The 24,018-nt window shown below is 42.1% G+C and overlaps 1 protein-coding gene across 1 annotated transcript in view; it reads right to left on the minus strand.

Annotated features, from left to right (window-relative positions):
• Positions 1-1,101: 1,101 nt before the first annotated feature.
• Positions 1,102-24,018, minus strand: part of UBL3 (ubiquitin like 3) — a 72,200-nt gene continuing 49,283 nt past the window's right edge. The window contains exons 2-5 of the mRNA XM_015425586.1: positions 16,713-16,821; positions 6,938-7,024; positions 3,419-3,496; positions 1,102-2,315 (exon numbers count right to left, since the gene is read on the minus strand). Of these exons, the coding sequence (XP_015281072.1) occupies positions 2,263-2,315; positions 3,419-3,496; positions 6,938-7,024; positions 16,713-16,821 (327 nt within the window). The 3' untranslated portion in view covers positions 1,102-2,262. The remainder of the gene's footprint in view (positions 2,316-3,418; positions 3,497-6,937; positions 7,025-16,712; positions 16,822-24,018) is intronic.

The raw sequence follows: 24,018 nt of genomic DNA on the forward strand, positions 1-24,018 counted from the left end.
ATTCCTAAATAACTATTCCTAAATCCTGGGACAGGCTGGGCAAACAAACATAATCTTATCTGTAGGTCTCATCCAGAATACTTCTCACATAGTCAAGAGTCAGGTACTACTAATTCTCTTCTATAAACAGAAGGAATTTTTTTAAACTCAGAACTGACTCTATCCAGGAAGTGGGAAGATTGTGTTAATTTATTTTCAGGAAATAATTCCTGACAGATACCTAAATAGCGAAACAATTCAATCTAATTAAACATTAATGTCCAACAATCACATAAAACACATCAAAACAATGATTAAATGTAGTGACTTGTTCGAGCCTCTTAGAAATGTTTTATGTGTATTTCAAAAGTTTCTATGATATGAAGGGGGTATTTTTTTCTTTTTAAAAAGAAGGGGGGATATTGTTTAGCACGTCAAAGAACTCAGACTGCTCTAAATTGCTGTTAAGGAATGTACATGGCTGCTATAGGCCTTCAGTTGCTCACCCAATCCCTAACACTGAACAATACTGTCCTCTAGTCTGAAGTAGCTCCAATTCTTTTTGAAAACAACTGAAAATAAACTGAAGGCAGAAAACGGGCCAGGTCATAGCCCTCAAATCACAACAAGGTGCACTACAATATTCTTCTTTTATTTAGATTACAGAAGAATCTATCAGTACAGGTTGCAGAAAGAAAATGTTTAGTGCTATTTACAATTTGTTTTAAAACTCTGCTCTATACAAATTTAATTTTGATCATTATGAACAATATCTTTGTAGGCCTACTGCATATAAAGCATTTTGTCAAAGCAATAACATTGAATAAAATAACCCATTACGTTTAAATGAAGTTGATCATTCAGAAAACACAGAACATTTGTAAGGGTCATGGACTGAAGTACAGAACACAATGTCAACCTGCAAATTTTTTAAAGCCTAGAGCTATTTATATGGATTATTACTGTATTACTCTACACGCCAATCTATATTTAAGTTCTATAGTTATGTTTTTATAAGATCTTTATTAAATATATTCTACATATTTGTAATTTCAACTAGGAAGAATTTCTTCCCAGTGGAAAAATATAAAATCTTTTATAATTTTTTACAGGTTTAGATGAAACTAACTCATGCTTTAGTGCTGTGCAAAAAATCATTTTAGCATATCAATTTTTAAATTATTTGTATGAAATAAAAGAATGGCATCCTTTGTAACTAACTACATATGCTTTTAAAAACCAGCTTCTGATTTCCAATACAATTGCAAGCACTAATACCAAATGCAGATTACATAAACAAAAAGTCATCATATGGCAGAGGATTTTTTTTTGTCCTTTTTTCTTTTAGTTATTCCTTTGAAGTCACTAATGAGTAAGCATGACACTGGACACAAAGGTACAGATGAAGAAGAATGACCAAAAAACATCAATTGTTGATATTCAAAGACATAAAATTGATTAGTAAATGAGGTCTTCTAATATTTATGCACATTAATAAAAGCCTATGAACTACAGGAAATTACCCCTCCCATATTAAGGCTAGGAAATGCACTCTCTGCACTTATTTGTGCTGTCTGAACAAGCACTCAACTAATGTAAGAGAGAAGAGTGCATGTTAATGAAAAAAAAATTCAGTTTGAACAGCCCTCTACAGAGTGCTTAAAAATTACAGGCACATAGTTTGTTGCAGTGAAAATATATAATGTCTAAAGTCAGACTTAATTTTAGTTAGTATTTTGTGCCAGTTTGGCCACTAAGGTTAACTTTAGGTAGAATTTAGTAATTATTCCTCCCCTCCTTCAGTTGGCCATTACTGAATAATAATTAAAAAAAAAAGACTGCCGATAGTGTTTTCCAGTGCTGAATCATTTCTGTCTGTTTGAAATACTTAGAACTTTTGTTGATGAGGTCTATATACTTTCAACCTTTTTTTAGTGCAAATTGCATCTAGAAATGTTGATTAGTTATAGTTCAGGTTAAGGATGATTTTATGGCAGCAAAATGATTCCTGTTGAAGAGAATAGTTAACCTTTTCTTGGAGACAGAATGCATTGGAGAAGTGATGTATTAATAAGTTTGTTCAACAACCAAAAAGTAGGGGGGAAAGTGTTCATTGCTCTAGAAAAAAAACATATGCGACAGTGTTCATGTAATGTTTCAGTTCAATGGATTCACAGATAGGCTCTTCCTAAGGGTGTCTGAAGCGATGTTGGTCTCCTCTAGTCCAGCAGCATGAAAAACAAAAACTATTTTACATCACAAGTAGCAGAAACAGCAGAGCTTTTACAGGATTACACAGCAATTGCTCTCTCCAGTTTTTTCACGATTCCTCTGACCTGCAGAACAATGAAGAGAAGAGGCTTAAGACTATTGCTTGAGATGAGTGTGTGATATAAGGGTTCAGATTAATTCTGAACTAAACTAAACATTTGGGGTAAAGCACGTCACTTGGGTAGCTAAGTGGGCATTTACAGCAGGAGGTTTGTTTTTGGTTTGTTTACAAAATTGCTATTGTTTTTTAAACTACCCTCTAGGTTTCTCAAGTAGGATTGTTCATAAACCTTGAAGGAGCTATCTTGTTTTTAACAAATGCAGCAAGTGTACAGAGACTTTGAATTATGTGCCTATTGAGTCCATGTCACTGATGCTGCAGAAGTAGATTACAGAAAGAGCAAGGAGTGCTTTCGCTGGTTCACCAAATGCAGAAAGCAGACCTTGTCGTCCTTAGAAAGGCCTGGGTAACATTCAGATGAGACTACTGCCATGCGTTCAGTGTGGGCTGCCTATGAGGAATGCCTGGAAACGCCAAAATGCAGCAGATAGAGTCTTAATTGGAACTGGTCGTGATCGGCATACACGATCAATATTCTGTCAACTCTATGGCTTCCTGGTTTGTTTCCAGGCCATGGGGCCTGGAAACAAACCAGGAAGCCATAGAGTTGACAGAATATTGTGATGTTTTTGTAAAGTGATGTTTTTGTAAAGTGATGTTTTTGTAAAGTGATGTTTTTGACCTATAAATGTGATCCCTGCTCAAGACCTGAGATCAGTTTCCAGCTTCATAAGCCATATTATCAGAAGGGAGGTTAGGAGTGACCAGGCCTCCTTGATTGCTTCCCTGTGGCTATGAAATCCTTTACCTCCTGAAATCTGCTCCCTCCTGGTCTCCCAACGGCCTGTTTCATAGAATACATGTCTATTTCACATGGACTTTGGGACCAGGGTGAGCTTTTGCTTTCTTGCACTGACTTTTTTCCTGCTGCCGCCTGGTTTTACATATGTTTTATTTAAAACCATCATTATTTTGAGTCATTGCCTTTTATGCACGTATTCCACAATTATATTTCTTGTAAAGTGCATTATAGGCTTCACTAAATAGGAAGGCTGGATATAAATCTCCTATATAAAAAAGTTAAAAGTCAGATTCTGCTTCGCTTACCTTGAGAATTTGGCTCTGGCAATGTCTCTCTTGCCACCAAATGCATCACTGTTGTCTTGCCAAATGGAAGTTTTAATGCTGTGTGAAAAGGAGGAGAATGGTTAAAAATCCCTCTTCACCTCTACATAAGTTGCAAACAATGTTGGAAATATCACTGATCAGATTAGCATAATTTTCAAAGCCTGCCTGTGAGTTATGGTTGCCAAATCTACCTTGGGAAATTCCTGGAGATTTAGGGGTGGATTTTGGGGAGGGAGCTCAGAGAAGGATATGATGTCCACCCTCCAAAGCTGCCATTCCCTCCAGGTGAACTGGTCACTGTAGTCTGGAGACCAGCTGCAATTCCGGGCGAACTCCAGGCCCCACATTGAAGTTGGTAACCCTACTGCAAGTTATCACACCTAAAGTACCCATTACCCAAAGTACAAGGTGTTTTATAGATCACAGTAAGTAAATATTGTCCATGAATTACAGCCCCCCAAATGTTTAGAAACATTAATACAATTTTAGGTAGTAGCTTGGACCAATTAAAGTCATTATGGACTAACAATTTTAAAAACTATTGTTTTAATTTTAAATTCCCTTGTTTTAGATCATTTGCCTTGCAGCATGTCCCTTTTATTTTCTACCATATGAGATGGACAAAGGAATAAGAGGATTAACTGAAGTAGAAACTAATTTAAAGGCTTAGCCATGTTAGTCCGTTGTAGCAAAACTGAGCAAGACCTCAGGAGCATTTTCAAGACAAACCTTATTACAACAGACGATTTCATGAATTAGAGCTCACTTACTCAGATGCATGGTCATTCATGCATCTGATGATCTCTGACTCAAGAAAGTTTATTCTGGAATACATTTTGTTAGTCTTCAACTTGGTATTGGGCTCCAAAATAGAAACTGCTGGTGGCCATTATCCTCAAATAGACTAGCACACCCCAGCATGAAGGGAGATTTCTAGACTGGTGTGAGATGTAAGCCTTGCTGAACCAGTAGGGAATACTGACCACAGTGCTACTAAATTCAGCATTTACGTGAGCAGAAAGCTGCCCAAAAACATCCAACATTGGTCACATTTGACTTAAGAAGAAAGATTAACTGTGAGGGGAGTAGTCAAAAGGAAGAGAGTAAACATTTCATTCTATTCAGAATTCTCGGAGGTTAATTAAATCCACAATAACTGATGCTCAAGACAGAATGTATAGCACAGATTAGGAAAGGTTACATAAAAATAACAAGATGCCAGCATGGTTAAACAAAATCAAGGAAGCCATTAAAGAAATAAAAAGCTTCCTTTAAAAAGTGGAAATTGTGTCCAAATGAGGAGAACAAGCTGGCTCTGGTAAAACCAATGTTGACGTTAAGGCAAGCCAAACAAGGATTTGACAACCACATTGGTTTTTTGCAATCAATACGTTTCTTTACATATCTCAGGATCAGGAAACCAGCCAAAGAGGTAGTTTGGCTGCTGGATGCAAAAGAGTGAAAAGGTTGCTAGAGGAGGATCAGGGAGACTGAATAAACTCGAACCGTTTTCGCTATGGAAGGCATGGGGGACTATCCACACTGGAACTGCTGCCTAGAAATGTCTGTGGAGTGGAGCCAAACAGAGGTGAGAAGAGATGAAGCTCTAGGGCTAAATGACAAATTAAAGACTAACAGATGGCACATACCCAGGGGTTATTAAGGCGCTCAACTGTGAAACTGTCAATTTCCTAATGGTAACATGCAACTTTTCACTGAAATCAGGCTCCCTATCCAAGAACAGGAAAACAGCAAGCACAATGTAGACTGCTAAAAGGGAATCCAGATGGATCCATGATATTATATACCAATTAATTTATCATGTATCCTGGGAAATTTGATGGAAACTATTTAAGATAGAATTATTACATACACACGGGAACATGCAGTACTGAGGAAGAATCAGAATGGCTTCCGTGAGGGAAAGTCCTACCTCCTGACCTTTGGAGTTCTTTGAGCATATTAATGTGGATAAGAATGAGCTGGCAGGCATTATAAACAAGCAGAGAGCAGGAGTAAGTGGCAATAGAAGGAAGGAAAAAGTGAGGTCTTCCAGGACTGGTGCTTTTTAATTTGGTCATAAGTGATCTGGAAGTGGGAATGAGCAAGAAAGTGGCTAAATCTGCAGAGAATGTAAACTGTGCAGGATGGTGAAAACCAGAGGAGATAGTGGGGAGCTCCATGAGAATGTCTCCAAACTGGGTGAGTGGGCAACAACATGGCAGATGAGGTAAAATATAAAGTGATGTTCAAATGTAACACAATGCACAATGGGACAAAAGAACTTAACTTGACATATAAATTGATGGGGTTTAAAACTGACAGTGACTGACCAGAAAAGAGGCCATGGAGGATAGTTTAACAAAAATGCAGAAGTGAGAACAAAATTTCTGTGTTAGGGATTATTAGTGAAGTGGGTGAAAAGACTCAGTATCATAATGCCCCTATATAGACTGGTAGTATTAATACTATGTGCAATTCTGACTGCTGCATCTCAAAAAGGGTATCAGAGATGCAGAAAAGTCAGGCAAGGATCAGTGGGACTGGAGTACTTACTCTACAAAAAGCCTAAATTGTTTGGACCTAATAGGTTAAGGGGGGGAAACCTAAGGCAAAATGATCGACATTTCTAAAATGATGCATGAGGTGTAAAGAATGAATAGAGAACTTAATATTTCATACAACGAATTGATGTCAACGTAATGTATATCATTGTGAACTTTTTTTTAAAAAAGGAAGAAAACCCAGCATGAAGTGACAAAAATTGTTGTCGCCATATCTTTGAATGTTCAAAGCACACTGAGAAAGACATGCCACAAGGGGGCACAATTGAACTGCTTTTGTACCTGAAGGGAGGCCATTTACTGCTTGCATACTCAAGGCTGTGCAAGACAGCAAGAATTCTTGCCTTCATTCCAATTCTCGGTATCTCACCCCACTAACAATACTGAGATTTTGGATGCTGTTAAACAATTCTCATAGCCTCTGTTTAGAATACTGATTATACAGGAATATTTTTTAAAATGGTTTTCACTGTAGACATGGCACACAAAAATCCAAATCCAAAGTATTTTTCAGATTAAGACATAATTCCCAATCATGGTAAGAACTTTAGTTTGCAAGAGTATACTTACTGCTGTTGTACAATAGCTGAAGAATAAGTATAAATGTGACCTACAGCATAACAATCCATATGGAAATCCTCCTATTACTTTGGGTGTTAATATTCATTTTTACCAATACAGGCTGCAGCCTAAGGCTCAGTTAGAAACATACATAAGGGGGCATATCACTGCAGATTTAATTAAAAACACTGACTAGGTTGTGCCGAAAGTTAAGCGCTTTTAAGATTCACTACTTTCAGCAAAACACCATTAAATTTATTCTCTGACTAGATGATGTTCACTATATTCCTAAAAATCATGCAATGTTACTGAAATCACTATTCCCGTTTTATAGACTAGCCCAAGATTACCCACAATACTCAGGTCTCTGTACCTCCTAATGTTACGTTGCCATGAAGAAACCGTCCTTGATAAATAAGCCGCAGAATATTCGGACTGCTCACCTGCTCTTCTTCCCAGTCTGAAAAAGCACAAGAAGAGTGTCAAGGCCATTAACATTCTTATTTTCTCTCATTATGCCCTTAAGGCACCTCACACAATGTAAATGACTGCATATGTAAAACATCTATTATACAAATGCTGTCCTAGCTTCCTTCCAATGAGGAGGCAAAGAAGCCCTTTTATCCATAAAAATGGCACTGAGGGTGGCTGGGAGAAGAACAGAATTAGGAGGCAAGAATTTCAACTGATAATTACAACCCTGTCTAGCTGCAGCTACTCACAGAAAACACAAACTGTATTACGAAAATTAACAACTTCACAAGAGAAAACTGAGCTCTGCTTTTACAGGACTGAGCTGCCCCATCACCTCCCCTCTACCAACTGCCCCTACACCAATGTCAAGCCAGCCCTGAGGCCTGGAGGCATTCTGGAGCAGCCGCAGCACAGCCCCCCCCCCCCCCCCCCCCCCCCCCAACAGAAGCAGCAGGTTCCTTTCGATTCAGCTCATGGATAATAAGCTGCCATCTCTGGTTTCCATTTAAGTCAAGGAACTCACAATGCATTCCAATGGCTAGAGCCTACAAAACCAGATCACCCTTTATATGGCAGGTGCCCAGCCAAAAAAACTGATGTGACCCCTGATTGCCAGCCCTTGAAAGAGACTAGCACCAGTCTGGGCTAAGTGAACATATTTAATGAGACGCCAAATTTAGCTTTTCACAGAATTAATGCTAACCTTTGTAAATATAATGGTTCAAATTTAAAATCTTACTTAATAGTCAACTGAAGCAGGAAAAAACATATTTCAGAAGTTTGCACTTCAATCTTTCCAACTTGGGGGGGGGGGAGAGAATTAAATCCATAAACACAGTCAGAAAATACCCAATTTAATGACCTTAGCATTTTAAAAGCCCAAATACTTTTTGCATGGTTCAGTCCTTCCTGCAAGTCAAAATGTCTTGGAGATGAGAACAAGACTACCCAGATCGATACTGAATACTTGTCTTAAGTGGCGCATCAGCATAAACAAATTACCATAAGTACAATGTGTTTTTTCACTTTGTTGGAGATCACAGAGACCTCCCAGTACCCTGGATAGGCAATATTTCACTTTTTAAAAGAAATATTCAGGAAGACTTAAAACAGAAAGACTGAGATCTTGAGGTCAGCTTCCTGGAAGTAAGTCCCACTGAATAAAATGGGACTTCTCAGTAGACCTGTAAAGGATTGTTCCCAAAATCACTTAATTTTGTACTGCAGAAAATGTGAGTTCACAAAGTGGTACAGTTTTGGGGGGCAGAATTATAGTCCCAAATGGATAAAAGCATTAAGGACTGCAGCCCTGTACCCCCTTTTTAACGCATATAATTTTCTTTGATGTCACAATTACATGTGACAATCTACCACTGAGCGCATTAATACCATTGTTTCTTTTATTAAACTCTGAAATGAACAGCTTGAATATTTAAGAGTCTAATCAGAAAACAGAAATGATCCTACGCACAAATGCACAATATTCTACTCAGTGTCAACATTTAGAAAACCAGACAAAGATGTCAAAAACTGTAAAAACAGAAGATGATAATGATTATTCTTACTGGGTTCTAACTAACCTGAAAGAAAAATGTTGAATACATTCTTAAAACTTGCTCCCCCCGCCCCCGCTTTCCTTAGAAAAAATGTATCCCAAAATCTGAGGTTGGGTCCAAACTACACATCTGAATAGCTGAAGAGCAGTAATAATTCACATTTGTTTTTACCTTTAGGCTTGCAATGCCCAGTCTTCAAGAAGAGCAAGAAGTGCTATAACTGAGCAATTACCTTCAAAAATGTGGTTCTGTACACACATCTTGCAGGGAGTCCCCCCAAAATCCTCACATAGTAAATCACAACACAGACCTTTAGATGCTATGCAACCTGACTGAGCAAGGGACTCAGTAGCCATTTTAGTACTGTAATTCATGCTGCTAAATTCTTGCACTTTTTAAAAAGTCTTAATGCCTTGATTGGAAAACCATTCAGATCTCTGCTTTGCTTATGTTTTTAAAGAACCTGAAGAAAAATCCATGCTGTTTAGCAGTTAAGCACTGCAAAAGGACACTCATTAGAACATAAGAAGAGCCCTGCTGGATCAGACCAATGGTTCATCTAGTCCAGCATCCTGTCTCACACAGTGGCCACCCGGTTACTCTGGAGGGTCAGCAACAGGGCATAGAGGCCAAAACCTCTGGTTTTTTAGCCTCTGGCCCAGTTACCAGAATTGGGGAAAACACTGCATATAGAACAAAGGTTGTGGTAGGAGTATCCTGCCGTCAAGAAAAAATACCTGCTTCATCCCCCCTCAGCGAAAATGCTTTTCTTCTGCGCCAATTGGGCTTAAGGAAGACAGAGAATTTAACTAAAAGAAGACAAACGCTACTCACATAAAAGTTGCTCCAAAATGACTGGGATGCCCTTCAAACAGATGCTAGACGAAAATGCTCCCCACTTAATCTAGGAATTAAATATTCCACTAAATTTGACCTGCCTCTCTACTTAAAACATGTTGACCATTCCTAAATTGAGGCGGTCATATATGATTGCACGCGGCAATGCATTTCCAACAGCCCAGATGAAGGGCCGTTTTCTCAAGACTCCTCTGGACCAGCGCCATTGTGACTGTCCTTTGATAGAACTTGACTCACTGTGTCATGTTTTCTTCTATTGTCTAAAACATGCAACAGCAAGAGAAAGATTCTTAAGAAAATGGCTGTCGAAATATTCATCTTTTCCTGATGCATCAAGATTAAGACTACTTCTGAGCAGCCTCTGCCAAAATTGCATTGTGGATGTGGCAAATTTCCGTTTTACTGTTCTTTTAAATTCTTAATTTTTTAAAAAATGGTGTATGGCCTATGGGCTACTAAACCTTAAATAAACTAACTAACTAAACTTTTCTTCTGCATTATGACTACATGCTAATGTAGTTCTGGATGACATTCAGTAGAAAGGATTTTTGAAATATATATATTTTCTTGTATACTGAGCCAGAGAATCTATTGGGGATATCTCCCATATATAGAATTGTAATGCTTCATTTGGTCCTCAGTGTAGCTGTGGAACCCTGTCTGCTGATCATTGCTCTCTGCTTAAACACCCCCCTCCCCGAGTTTTCTAATGCTAGATATTCTGGCTAGCTTGAGACAGAAGGGTCTAAGATCCCTTAAGGATGAACTGATGTTAGGAATACAAGGGAACTGAGCAACAGATTCACTATTATGAGGTACAGGGAGAAATTTTATTTAGATATTTATACCTCACTTTTCTCTCCAATGAGGATCCAAAGCAGTCTACATCATTCTCATTTCCTCCATTCTATCCTCACAACAATCCTGTGAGGTAGGTTTGAGAGACTGATTAGCATAAGGTCACCCAGCAAGCTATCATGACAATGTGGGGAATCAAATCTGGTCCTCCCAAATTCACACTAACACACTAACAACTGTACCAGACTGCTTCTTCAAACAAAGGACAAATTATATCAGAGAAATACTATCTCAGGGAAATATATTAGCCTGAGAGTTAACAGGGATTTAAATAAGTTGCAACAAACAGCAATTTCTCTTATGACCTACAAGGAGGTCACACTTATTGCAATTCTGCAGAAATACAACCTGCTACCTAAGTGAACTATGTTCTGATGTTGTCCAATGTGAAAGCATTAGCTCATCTCCCTTCTGTTAAAAAAAAAACTTCCAACTATATTACAAGTATAAACTGAGGTGTTCACCTATGGCAACAAAGAGGGGCTAAAGAGACCAAAGCCAGAGAAGTTTCACACTGTAAAGCGTTTATATAGTCTTAAGCATGTTGGAATCCATTTCTGAACAGCACTACAAGTCATTTATTTATTTATTTATATTTGACTTACATCCCACCCTTCCCGCATGGCAGGCTCAGGGTGGGTTACATCAGATTTAATAAAAATACAATATATAAAATACAAAGGAACTGGTAAAAATAGAATTAAAATGCTAATAAATTACAACGATATCCTTGAGCTGGTGCAGTTGTCATTAGAATTAAGTCTCACAGATGCCATCTCTGGTAAGCAGTTCTGACCCACTGAGGGGAGACCCAGAAAAGAGGGAGGGACATCTGTCACTCTAGTTAAAAGCCTGGCGGAAGAGCTCCATCTTGCAGGCCCTGCAGAACTGTAAAAGGTCTCGCAGGGCCCTGATCTTGTATGGGAGCTCATTCCACCAGGCAGGGGACAGGGCTGAAAAGGCTATGGCCCTAGTAGAGGCGAGACGGACATCCCTGGGGCCAGGTACCACCAGAAGTTGTTGATTGGCAGATCATAAAACCCTTCGGGGCTCATAGAGGGAGAGGCGGTCTTGCAGATATGCGGGCCCCTGGCCGTATAAAGCTTTAAAGGTAAGCACCAACACCTTGAAACGGATCCGGTACTCAATGGGCAGCCAGTGCAGTTCACGCAGCCCCGGGCTGCACAGGCAGCGACATCAATACCCGTGCCGCTGCATTCTGCACCAGCTGGTTTCCAGAACAAAGTCAAGGGCAGCCCCATGTAGAGAGAATTACAATACTCTAGTCTGGAAGTGACCATTGCATGGGTCACTGTAGCCAGATCCCGGGGGGTTGAGATATGGAGCCAACTGCCTGATCTGTCTCAAATGGAAAAAGGTAGACCTGGCAGTGGCAGCAACCTGGACCTCCATATTTAATGAGGCATCCAGGAATACCCCCAGGCTCTTCACCTTCGACAACGGTACCTGTAGGGTCCCATCAAAGGTTGGAAGCCCAATCCCGGTCCCCCGCAACCCAGGTACAGGACCTTCGTCTTTGATGGATTCAATTTCAGTCGGCTGTGTTGTAACCAACCAGCCACAGCTTGTAACGCCCTGTCCAGATTTTGGGGGGCAGTGCCCGGGTGGCCATCCATCAGTAGATAGAGCTGGGCACCATCTGCATATTGGTGACAATCCAGCCCATATCTCCGGATAATCTGAGTGAGGGGGTGCATATAGATATTAAACAGCACTAGGGAGAGAATCAACCCCTGTGGCCACATTCTAGAAGGTGTTGCTGAGATAATTCCCTCCCAAGTGCCACCCTCTGTCCCCGACCTTGGAGAAAGGAGATCAGCCACTGCAAGGCAGGCCTCCTTATCCCCACATCGGCGATGCAGTGGGTCAACAGATCATAGTCAACCGTATTGAATGCTGCTGACAGATCAAGAAGTTATCAGCAGCGCCGATCTGCCTCAGTCCAGATGTCTCTGAAGGTCATCCACTAAGGTGACCAACACCGTCTCCATCCCATGGGCAGGGTGAAAACTGGACTGGAAGGGATCCAGGATGTTAGCCTTTTCCAGGAAAACCTGGAGCTGTGTTGCCACTGCCTTCTCCACTACTTTACCCAGGAACGGTAGATTAGACACTGGGCGGCAGTTCATAAGGACCGTGAGGTCCAAAGAAGGTTTTTTTAGGAGAGGGCGGACTACCACCTCCTTCAATCCCTCTGGGAAGGTTCCCGTTAATAGGGACAGATTGATAATCTCCCTCAGAGGAGTCTGCACCTCATCGCCACAGGCTTTCACCAGCCATGATGGGCAAGGATCGAGGAGGCATGTAGTGGACTTCACAGCAGCCAGGGTCCTGTGAACTTCCTCCTGGGTGAGCAGACTGAAATGGTCCAACACTGGACCTGAAGACAGCCAAGGGGCTTCCAGTTCCCTTATGGTATCAAGTGTGGCTGGAAGATCATGGCGGAGTGACAAGACTTTATCTGCAAAGTGACTCGCAAATGCCTCACAGCCTATAGCCAATTCTCTAGCATTTGGAAAGCCCAGAGCATACATGCATGTGCATAAATGCAAGCAGACAAAGCATGCCATGTTTATAGAAGGCAACATGGTTCCCATGTGCTCAAAAAGAAGAAGAAGAAGCTGAGATTGGATTTATACCCCGCTCTTCACTCGGAGTCTCAGAGTGGCTTACAAACTCCTTTCCCTTCCCCTCCCCAACAGACACCCTCTGACGTAGGTGGGGCTGAGAGAGCTCTCTGAAGAACTGCCCTTGAGAGAACAGCTCTGAGAGAACTTGTGGCTGACCCAAGGTCACACCAGCAGCTGCATGTGTAGGAGTGGGGAATCAAACCCGGTTCTCCCAGATTAGAGTCCGTGCACTTAACCACTACACCAAACTGGCTTTTAATTGCAGCTGCTGAGTACTTTACATGTGACATAAAAAGAACTGTTTGCAGTCACAGTGTACAAATGCAGAAGTTGGTACAAGGATCAGAATCCGCGTTCTGATGGGATGGAAAAGTGTCCATGCAGCACACAGAAGATCACATCCTTGTATCCCAAATTTCATTAATCTAGAGCTACAATGCAGACCAGAGCAGGATGTAACTTGGGCTGTGCTCACTCATTAAAGCGTCCCTCCCTGGAACGTGAATTTTTCCTACTGACTTGAATTACAGTAAGGTGGCACAGCTATTAAGTTATCATTAATCAAGATTTCATTATCAAATTGCAGTAGAACAGTGATAATCAGTGGCTTGGGAGCTACATGTGTGGCTCTTTGATATGCCACCTGTGGTTCTTCTGAGCACCATTCCCCAACATGGCACCCGCTCCAGGCTTCAGAAAAGTGGGTAAAGCTATTGCCTGGTGGGGGTTGTGATTGGCTTGTGGTTCCCACTTAGCACAGAGACAAGTTCTAACCACCCTGTTTCTTGCCATGCTAGAATTCAATCTTAATGTTACTTTTAGCTTAAGGAGCCATTTTTCTTTTAGCAATCAGCCAAATAGGATGTTGTGCAGAACTTGAAAGCTTGCACACTATTTTGTGTGATAGGTCTGATTTGCAAGCACTTTCCCCTCACTCCAGATACACAAGGCCTGGCTAAGGCTCAACAATGGAAAGGAGAGACCACCCCACATGCTTAGGGTTGCTGTAGTAAGTTATAAATTTAGTATTAATACATATATCTTAATGTATGTGCATGTTTGGTGTGGTGGATCAAAGGGCATACAGTAGTCATGTGGCTCTTAAGATTGATGGTAATTGCATGTGACTCTCTGTGAACAGTGGAGAGAGTATCACTGAGACAAAAGGTTGCTGTGCATTAACTACACTTGAATGGTAGAACCGACATATCCCTCATCCAGAAAAAGGTCAGAGGGGAAGTCACATATTCACTAGAGATAATCGCACAAACACTGCTAATGCAACTCAACAGGGTTTGCAGAAAGCCCAATAAATAGCTGAGTAGTGGGGAGCAGCTTCCTCCCCGGCACTCGGCTGTTTTGGGCTATCTTGTGCACTCTCTTTAAAGTTTAAAGGGACTGCAGAAGACAGCCAGAAAAACAGCTGTGTGGAGGAGGAAGCTGCTTCCAAACCGCTCAGCTGTTTCATGCTGTCTTCTGCAGTCCCTTTAAACTTTAAAAGGACTGCAGAAAACAGCCAGAAAAAAAGCAGCCAGCAGAAAGGGGAGGACCCCCCAAGAAGGGACTTCCCTCCCACCTTTCTGCTGGCCACAGTGAGCCCCGGCCAGCAGAAAGGGGGTGGGAATCTCCCGGGAAGAGAGATCTTCCTCCCCTTCCATTCTGCTGGAGATCTTCCCTCCCTCCTTTCTGCTGACGGTGGCTCCTCACTGCCAACAGAAAGGAAGGGAGGGAAGATGTCAGATCCTCCCTCCAATCTTTCTGTGGGCAGCAGGGAGACTCCGCCAGTAGAAAAGAAGGGAAGGAAGATGTCAGCTCTTCCCTCCCTTCCTTTTTGCTGGCAGGGGTGGGGATCACCGGGAAAGGACTTTCCTTTTCCCCTTCTCCCAGCCATGGTTCGCCGTGGCTGGGAGAAAGAGGTCAGGGATCACCTGGGAAGGGGCTTCATTTAACCCTTTGGTTTTGCCCTCTGCCACTTTGAGGGGGGGGGCAAAACCAGAGCATTAAATACAGGTGTGAAGTACCTCCCTGGGGGCATCTCACCTCCTTTTTGCTGGCCCAGCTGTCTCAGACTCCCTTCTGCAGCCTGTTTAAAGGGGCTGTGTGAGGGAGCACAAGACAGCTGAACCAGGAGACCGAAGCCCAGAACAGCTGAACTGAACTGGGCAAAAGTCCAGTAAATGTTTGGGGAATGCACCTTCCTTGAACATCAGTTCCCAAGCTCCGAATCGGCCCAAGTTCAGCCTGAATTTTGGCTCATGAGCCGGTTTGTGCTCATCCCTAGTATCCACCCTCCCACACACACATACACACTGCTGTGCTGCTGGTGGAATGGCTTTTTGAGGGGTTTTTAAATTGGAAATCGACATATTGGTATACTAATATAATGGTATATTTCTGTGTCAGTCAAGTTCCTTGAAGTGACCCCCACAGGCATGGCAGTCAGAAATGCCCGCTGTGGGTTGAAGGGGTGCAGGAAACTTATCTGGAGGTTGTGCTCCATTAGAGCAACAGCAACAACATGGTTTTCAAAAGAAATTATCACTCTGTGCAATAGTCTAATGATGTCAGGGACTTAAGCATCCATACTGAGACATCATATTGCAGTCCTAGGCTTGGATCCTGTCCCTCTCCTCCATGTGCACTTTTCTTCAGGCACTGAGGAGGCAGTTCCACACTGCCGATTTACATATCTCCCATACCTGACACTTTGGGGCTCTCTGAAAAATACAGGAATTGCACAAATGGAAATGGGGGAAGCAAGCCCTGCAGTGGAGGACTGCCGCTATCATGAATGGAGAGAAGCATGTATGGAACAACAGTGTAAGAGCCAAGCCTATGGACGCAATCCTGTGGACAGATACCAGATACATGTTCAGATTCTGTTCTGAGGCACATGAGCACTTTCAACACTGTCTGGCAGCTAACTTGAGTTGAAAAGCACCAGTTGTTACAAAGCAGTGTTAGGAAGATACTACTTCCAGGGGGAAAGCATTGTGTCGTGTGCTAAACCAAACTGGATAAACATATGGAGCAGAGGTCCATCAGTGGCTATTATCCACAAAGTATAGGTAGGAACTCTTGGTCTGGGGCAAGTGATGCTCTGTATTCTTGGTGCTTGGGGGGAAACAGTGGGAGGGCTTCTAGTGTCCTGGCCCCACTGGTGGATCTCCTGATGGCACCTAGTATTTTTGGCCACTGTGTGACAGAGTGTTGGACTGGATGGGCCATTGGCCTGATCCAACAATGGCTTCTCTTATGTTCTCTTATGTTCTTAAACCCTTTGCTACCCTCTATCCCTTCCAACTTCCTCTCATCCACTTTTCACCCACCTCAGTGGTCCAAACTTTAGCTGGTCACTAAATAGATAATTCCACAATTTTTATTTTATCCTGTACAGTTGCTATGGCTTTTTTGCTAATGCAATAAATATTATTATTATTATTATTATAATTCCACAATAAGCTGCAATGTTTACTATAGAACGTTCCTATATTTCCCTCCAGACCCAATTGGACCAACATTAACAGGCCAATGATATTCATTACTCCAAAAACTAGGTGGAAAAAAAATACAGAAAATAAGGAAAGGCACAGATAAAACCACACAGAGGGGCAACACAGTACCATCCATATTCAACATTTCTAACACTCTGCACTGGGAAATAAAGATTCTTTCTTCTCTGCCCTCCCCCTAATAGTTTGAAAGTACTAACTGAACACTTAAAATAAATTTTAAAACATATATTACTTACCCATTGGCCAATTATCATATACATGTTTTGCGATGTCTGCTGCCGAATCATTTGGTGAGAATAAGAATTCTTTTGTTTTTCCACTTACCAAGATGAGGCGCAAATTTATCTGCAAAAGTAAATGAATAAGGAAAGTGTCAAAATTACAGATCTGTATACTGACAATTATGGCTAAAATCTGCATTATTCTATAACACTGGATCAATGAGGCAAGTGCATTTCAAAACAGGTATCTTGGCTGGAGGTTGTATAAGACAGCAAGCAAAGTAAGTCAAAATAACTTATATTGATACACACACACATACACACATACACACACACATATATGCAGTTAAAAGAATCCAAGGAGTATTGTAGGAAACCTCTGAAAGCCAATCTTCCAATTTAATCTCTGGAAATCTCAACAAGAGACAACAGCTGACAATGTTTAACTACACAAAAGTTACTGTGGTCAGATTTTCAGAAAATTGCAGAAACCAACCAACCAGCCAGATGTTTCAGAAACAAGTTTAAAATGTTGAAAAACTAGGCCCATTGCAGTTATTTAGGACTGCAGCCATGTAACAAGAGACTGTTTATTTATTAAAACATTTATACACTGCCTTTCCTCTTGGTTCAAGGTACCTTACAATAATAGTTACAATATCCCTACCAAATAAAACTGGACATATTCACCTGACCACAGCCTCAAAGCGGCGGTTTAGAACCCAGAACAACACATCTGGAGACTCGGACAATGAAATACAGAGCTGGATGTCACCTACATATTGGGGGCACCCAAGTTCAAAGCTCTGAACAATCTCACTCAGTGACATGGGTAAGAGAATAGAATCCTGTAGCACCCTGCAAGATAAACCCCACCCAATTGATTCTGCACCTCTGGTGGAGACTCTGTGTCAAGTCAGACAAAAAAAGAGAGAAATCACCACTGGGTTACCCCCTTAATACCAAAACATTCAAGCCAGTGGATAACAATGGAATGGTCACTTGTATCAAAGGCTGCTAAGAGGTCCAACAGTATCAACAGGGAAGACAATCCCTTGTCCCAGATTCAACCAAAGATTGCCCACCATTGCAATCAAAGCCATCGAGTACCAAATCTGGTCTGAAACCAGATTGAAATGGGAAAACATCACAGCTGGGGGCCAAATTTTCATCACCTTCAGGGTCAGACTTAGGTATTCTCAAGTCAAGAACCACTTTGAACAATTGAGCTGGATGAGATTCTGCTGATGCAATGGTCTGCAAATGGGCTTTATGGCGTGCTCTGTCTGTTCATCCCAGGTCTTCCACCAACACTGCTCTAGTTATCTTCCAGTCTGCTTCATGTTGCCCAGCTTCCTGTTAAAACAAGGAACTGAGGGCCTCACAGCGTGTGGAAGAGAACACCAAGGAGCAACTCTGTTTATGGCTCCAGTCAGCCCATCATTCCATTTTCCTACAAGGGCTTCCATTGGGGAGGCTCTCAAAATCCCAAAGAGTGACCTAGAAAACCAGCAGGATCCATTAACCTCCAAGGGCAGACCATCCGAATCAGTCCACCACCCTTGCAGAGAGGAGGCAGCAAGCTCAACCGCACCTTCAGAATATAGTGAAGATCTGACACAAGGGCAAAGCACTTGGTACAGAAAAGAAGGTCCCGTATATGTCCCTTCTTACGTGTTGGGCCCATTGCATTTTGAGACTGACCCACGGTTGTTAGTCAAGTCAAGTTTAGTTTATTGTCTTAGCCATTGGCCATAACAACACAAAATAAATCAAAGCACAACCAACAGTATACATCAGTAACTTACAGTAAGTCCTATACCCAGTCTTATCTTTTTCGCCGCCAGTGCAGCCATGAAGTCCTAAGTCTGACCTGACAAGGCAGCCTCAGCATGTATGCTGAAATCTCCAAGGACAATAATTCTTGAGGGTTCTCAGCACCAAGTCTGTCAGCTCAGCCAGAGATCCTGCTGGTAAACTAGGCAAACAATATACCAGCAAGTTCCCCAATATGTCCCTGCTGCCCAGCACAAGGTACACACAATCATAGCTGGCCTCTGTCTGCACTGGGTACATAGTGATGGAGAAATTTTCGTGGAAAGAAATGCTATCCCACTGACCCATCCTCCCATTCAAGTTGGTGAAGGACTTTATACCCAGCCGGTGTGAGCTGTGTCAGAGTGACCATATCAGAGACATGCAGTCAGGTCAACCTATTCCTCACTCAACAGGTCAAGTGTTGTAGAGATGTTATTTTTCACAGACCTGGCATTATACAACACCAAGGTTCAAGTACAGCCACTTAACAGAGCCTCTGCACTTACATTTTGAGGGATGGGGTAGAGATTAGACATGCAGCAACCACCATTATGTCTCCCTGCATGTCTTCCAGCACCAACACTCCTCCCACTGCTATATCTTCCCACCACTTGCACCACCTTGATCCAAGATGGAACAACACACATGCTCGAAGCCAGCCAAGTCCGAATGCCCTACCCTAGATCTCCACAACCACCATTTGCAATAGATGCCAAATCCTCCTTGTGTTATGAAGGCAAGCTGAGCCAGAAGGAGCCGGCTGCTAGCAGAGCTGAGTCAGCATGCAGGCTTCTCTAGCTGCAGTCAGTGTCATAAATTAGGCACCTCAAGATACTTCTAGCACTCACAGTCGCTTCAGGCTTGGCCTCTTCTTAGTGACCAAGTGCAGCAGATAGCGACAGGAGGGCACGAGGACTAGATGGGAGGTCAGGAGGACTAGGGGGACAATCTTTCCCTTCTCCGCTAAACTGCCAGGACACCAGTAGGTACTATTGTCCTGAACCTATCATCTGGCTCTCATACTTCTGATACAAAAACATCTTTCAAGAGCAATAAGAAAGTGCAGACATTGGATTATAAAGCAACACAGTTGGACACCGACATATTTATCTAAGATGCTAGTTTTTCACAGACTATGGCAGGACACTGAACAGACAGGTTAAGACATTCTTACTACCATCCTACAATAAAGGAAACTCTACAGACAAGTTACAAAGGAACCACACGTTATCCAAAAGTTCTCCATTTTTAAAAAATTGAGACTGCTTGAAATACTGATGCCCCAAATCCAGCACTATGCACATATTTTCTGTACATGAATCTAGGTGGAGATGTGCATGTAAATTACACATGCAATTGTGATTAACAGTCACAGGCACTGAAGACAATTTTCCCAGTCTAGATCAGAGCATGAGCACCTGTTTTACATTTGATTCCTCTGATGATAATGAACTGCTTAAGGGAGACTTATCTTGGTTATATAGCACTGGGAGGGGGAAGATTTTATAGATTATGTAAAATTAAACAGTGAAACAATGGAGTCAAGATCACATTTTAAAAAAAGAAATTACTTATAAGTCATCTTCACCCCACAAAAACATACAGATCTTGTCTCCTAAACATATTATGAAATACAATGCAGAGAGAAAACTACATATTTTGAGACAACTGATAGTTAAGATGACTTGTTAGCAATGTGTTATTTGCATTCTCCCACATCTTTGAGATTTGCAACAGCATGTTTTATAAAAATAAAGTTGTGAATACTTTTACAAACAAGCAACACAAGCACAGCATGCCATTAGAATCCTCAAGCCACAAAGGCTTAAAAAATAAGGTCTTAAACTCTGAGACAGACACACATGGCAGTAAACACATCTCATTTTAAACTCCCTTTGAAAAAATTATTTTTAGTTATATAATAAATATCTCCAACATATTAGGATATAAATAAAGTATTTAGCTCCTTATTACAAGCAGCTGTTTCTCTGCATTGGGCAACATCTACTTAAACATGTTAAGAATGTTCTGTCATGGTTCTGGACATCGTTTGGAACCAAAATAAGAGCTCCATTGGTTAACATTTTTCAACCTGAGTTGGCATATAAGACTCACAAGCATTAGGTCAACTTCAACAGTCTGTCCCACTTAACTGTAAGTAATGAGGTGCTCTCAAGTTTTTCATTGCTGGTTACTTTGGTTTGAACCCAGCATTTTCATTCTCTTAACACAGAAGTCTCCTTCCAGCACAAGGAATGTTTCATTGTCAATTACAGCTACTAGCTCCAGAGAAAAGCTCTGCTTTTAGTTGAAAAGAAATGACCGGGCCAAAAAGAAATGTTTCATCCAACCCTGCATCTTTACTGTGGTTAATCAGGTGTGTCTGTGTATTCATTATACTTATTGAAAGTATTTCTCTCTCACCTTTCAACCGAAATATCCAAGGCTACTTACAAACACTGTCATTTAAGTGCGTAAGTTTTAAAAAACATTTTTAAACATAAAAATTATTTAACACGTTTTATACTGCCTTTCCACCCTCTTAGACATGTCCTCAAGGACATGAACAGTTAAAACCATTTAGACTTCCTTTAAAAAAACAACACACATATAAACAATTAAAAACAAACAGGAAGGAGGGACAATAAAGAAGAGCCCAATTAAACAGAAGTCTTCTCCTACTGGCAGAGAATGATACAGGGGGATAGAAAATCTCCCTGGGGAGGGAATGCTGGTGCCATAACCAAGAAGGCTCTTTATTGGGTTGCCCCACATGATGGGGTGAGCACCAAGAGCAAGGTCAGGAAGGTTTATGAGAGTATGTGGTCATTACGCTATGCTAGCCTCAACACCAGCATAGATGAAACAGGACTGGAGTCATATGGTCCCTATGACTTGCTCACTCCAGTCAATGTACTTGTTGCAGCATTCTGTACTAACTGTTGTTTCTGCACACTCTTCAAGAACAGCCCCTTTAGCAGGCATGAAGGTAATCATTCAGATGTTACCATGGCATGCATCACAGTGGTAAGATTTTTTTACACAGGGAAGGCCACAGCTAGCTCACCAGCTGAAGATGGTGAAGAACACACCCAGCCACTCTGCCAACTACTTGGATACCCAGGCACAGCAGCACCCAGCAGCTGCAAACTGAGTCCCTTTAGGAAGAGTGCAAACCCACTCAGAATGGGAGATACCTCAGTACTGGAGGTGATACTGGTATCAGCTCCAGTATTGAGATATCTCCTATTCTGAGCCCAAAACTGTCTCCAGACACTGATTCAAACTTAGATGGGATCTGCTAGAAGTGCAAGATATGGTTAAGTATCATCTGCATACTGATGACAACAAAACCCATATTTCCACCCAGCAGTTTCATGTAGATGGTAAAAACCATGGGGGACAAGATGGAACCCTGCAAGATCACACTGGTTAGAGACCACGGGGTTGAGCAGCAGTCCTCCAAGCACCACCTTCTGCCTGGAAATTAGGTTTCAGAACTGAAACCACTACAAGAGGTTGCCTCCCAGTCCCAACCTTAAAACGTGCCCAAGAAGATTATCATGATTGATGGTACTCAAAGAATCCTTACACTCCCTCTGTCCATTCCAAGTACACGTCATCCACCAGGAAGATCAAGACAATTTCAGACCCATAGCCAAGCCAGAAACCAGACTGGAAAGAGTCCAAACAATCTGCTTCATCCAGGAATACTTCTAGATACCACTTGTAAAATCATCTTGTTCAAGAATGGTACATTTGAGAGTTGACTATAGTTGATTTACAGAACGGTATATCACACCGTTCTGCTCTCACAAGGACCACAAAGAGAGCTAATAAATTAAAACATACATAACACAATCACATTTTAGAATCATTACAACCCACCCAGTCATTCAGATCCCTAGGGCCCATAATAAGTATGTTTGGAAGTGGATACACCACCACCTCTTTCAAGACTGAAGTGAACATCCCCTCTCTCAAGGAAGCATTTTCTACCAGACTCATTCAACCAGCCCCACCTTTGGTAGACTGAAGCAACCAGGAGGAGTAAGGATCATACAAGCAGATGGTTGATCTCAGACATTCAATAATGGTATCCACGTCCTCCAAATGAATACACTGAAAGTTATTCTATACAGCTGGGCAAGCCAGCATACTGGTACTGTCTGACCCTACCACTGCTAATGTAGATAAAATGAATCCAAACACTAACAATAAAACTGATCAGTTTAGCTAAAATTACCCCAATGTAACATTAATAGATGAATAGTAGATAAAATTAAGTTAAACGACTATTGGACACTGACCGTGAAGGGTCCTTCTCCTCTGAGGATAGGAGGACATCTCCATGGGTTATTCCCACCGTGCCAATAGGGAGGCAGGAAATAGTTTTTAGAGTAAGAGTAATACAGAGCGAGAGAAGAAATCAGCACAGAGAAATAAAGCCAGAGAAAGATGACAGTGGGAGGGCCGAGATGTCCTCCTGTCCTCAAAGGAGAAGGACCCTTCATGGTACATGTCCAATGGTCGTTATCCCTTTGAGGTGGAGGACATCTCCATGGGACCTCCCCGAGCAGTGTCCCTCATTTGGGTGGGTCATCATCTTCCTCTAATGCCACGGTGTGCTGAAGTACTCTTCTCCCGAATGCCGCATCTGCAGATGCCACAATGTGGATCTTGTAGTGTCTTGTAAAGGTAGAGATGAAAGACCATGTCACTGCTCTACAAACTTCCTCCACTGATGACCTGTTGGACAATCCTGCGTTGGTCGCTGCACTTCTCAGCGAATGTGCCGTGATGCCACTGGGCGGAACGTGTCTTGAGGTCCGGTAGGCTTCTACGATGCAAGACTTCAGGACTGAGCTGATCGTGGATCTAGACATTCCCCCCCCCTTTGCGTGGTGGGGAAATACAGATGAACATAGCTTCAGTCTTTCTCCAAGATTCCATCCTTGCAATGTAAATTTTGAGAGCTCTTTTAACATCTAAGGTATGCCAGAGAATTTCCTTAGGATGTTTGGGATAAGGACAGAAAGTGGGCAAGCATATTTCTTGTGACCTGTGAAATCTGGAGTCAACATGGGAGTCAACATGGGAGCGGTGGCGCAGGCAGTTAAATGCCTGCTTCAGTAACATCATACAAACAGTCCTATGGCTGTTCGAGTACCACCGCGGTCGAGGTGAGCTCTCGACCCCTGTCCCAGCTCCCGCCCACCCAGCGGTTCGAAAGCAACTTAATTGCAAGTAGATAAATGGGTACCCACCCTTAGTAGGGTGGGGGGCACCCTGTTTGTGTGGTGGTTGAAGATAGACGGCGACGGCGGCGACGGCAGTGAGACATCCGCTCCGGTTTCGATGGCGTGAAGATGGTGGCGGCGACAAGCGGGCGCAACCAGAGGAGTGATCCCTGGTGGCTACAAGGCAGAACATCGAGCAACCGCCGCCGAGGAGAAGGCCGTGATGACATCAAGAGCCGGCACAGCGGAGCCGGAAAGGACGC

The sequence above is a fragment of the Gekko japonicus genome, unplaced genomic scaffold, assembly GCF_001447785.1.
Source record: "Gekko japonicus isolate JY-2015 unplaced genomic scaffold, Gekko_japonicus_V1.1 scaffold913, whole genome shotgun sequence".
Lineage (NCBI taxonomy): Eukaryota > Metazoa > Chordata > Lepidosauria > Squamata > Gekkonidae > Gekko > Gekko japonicus.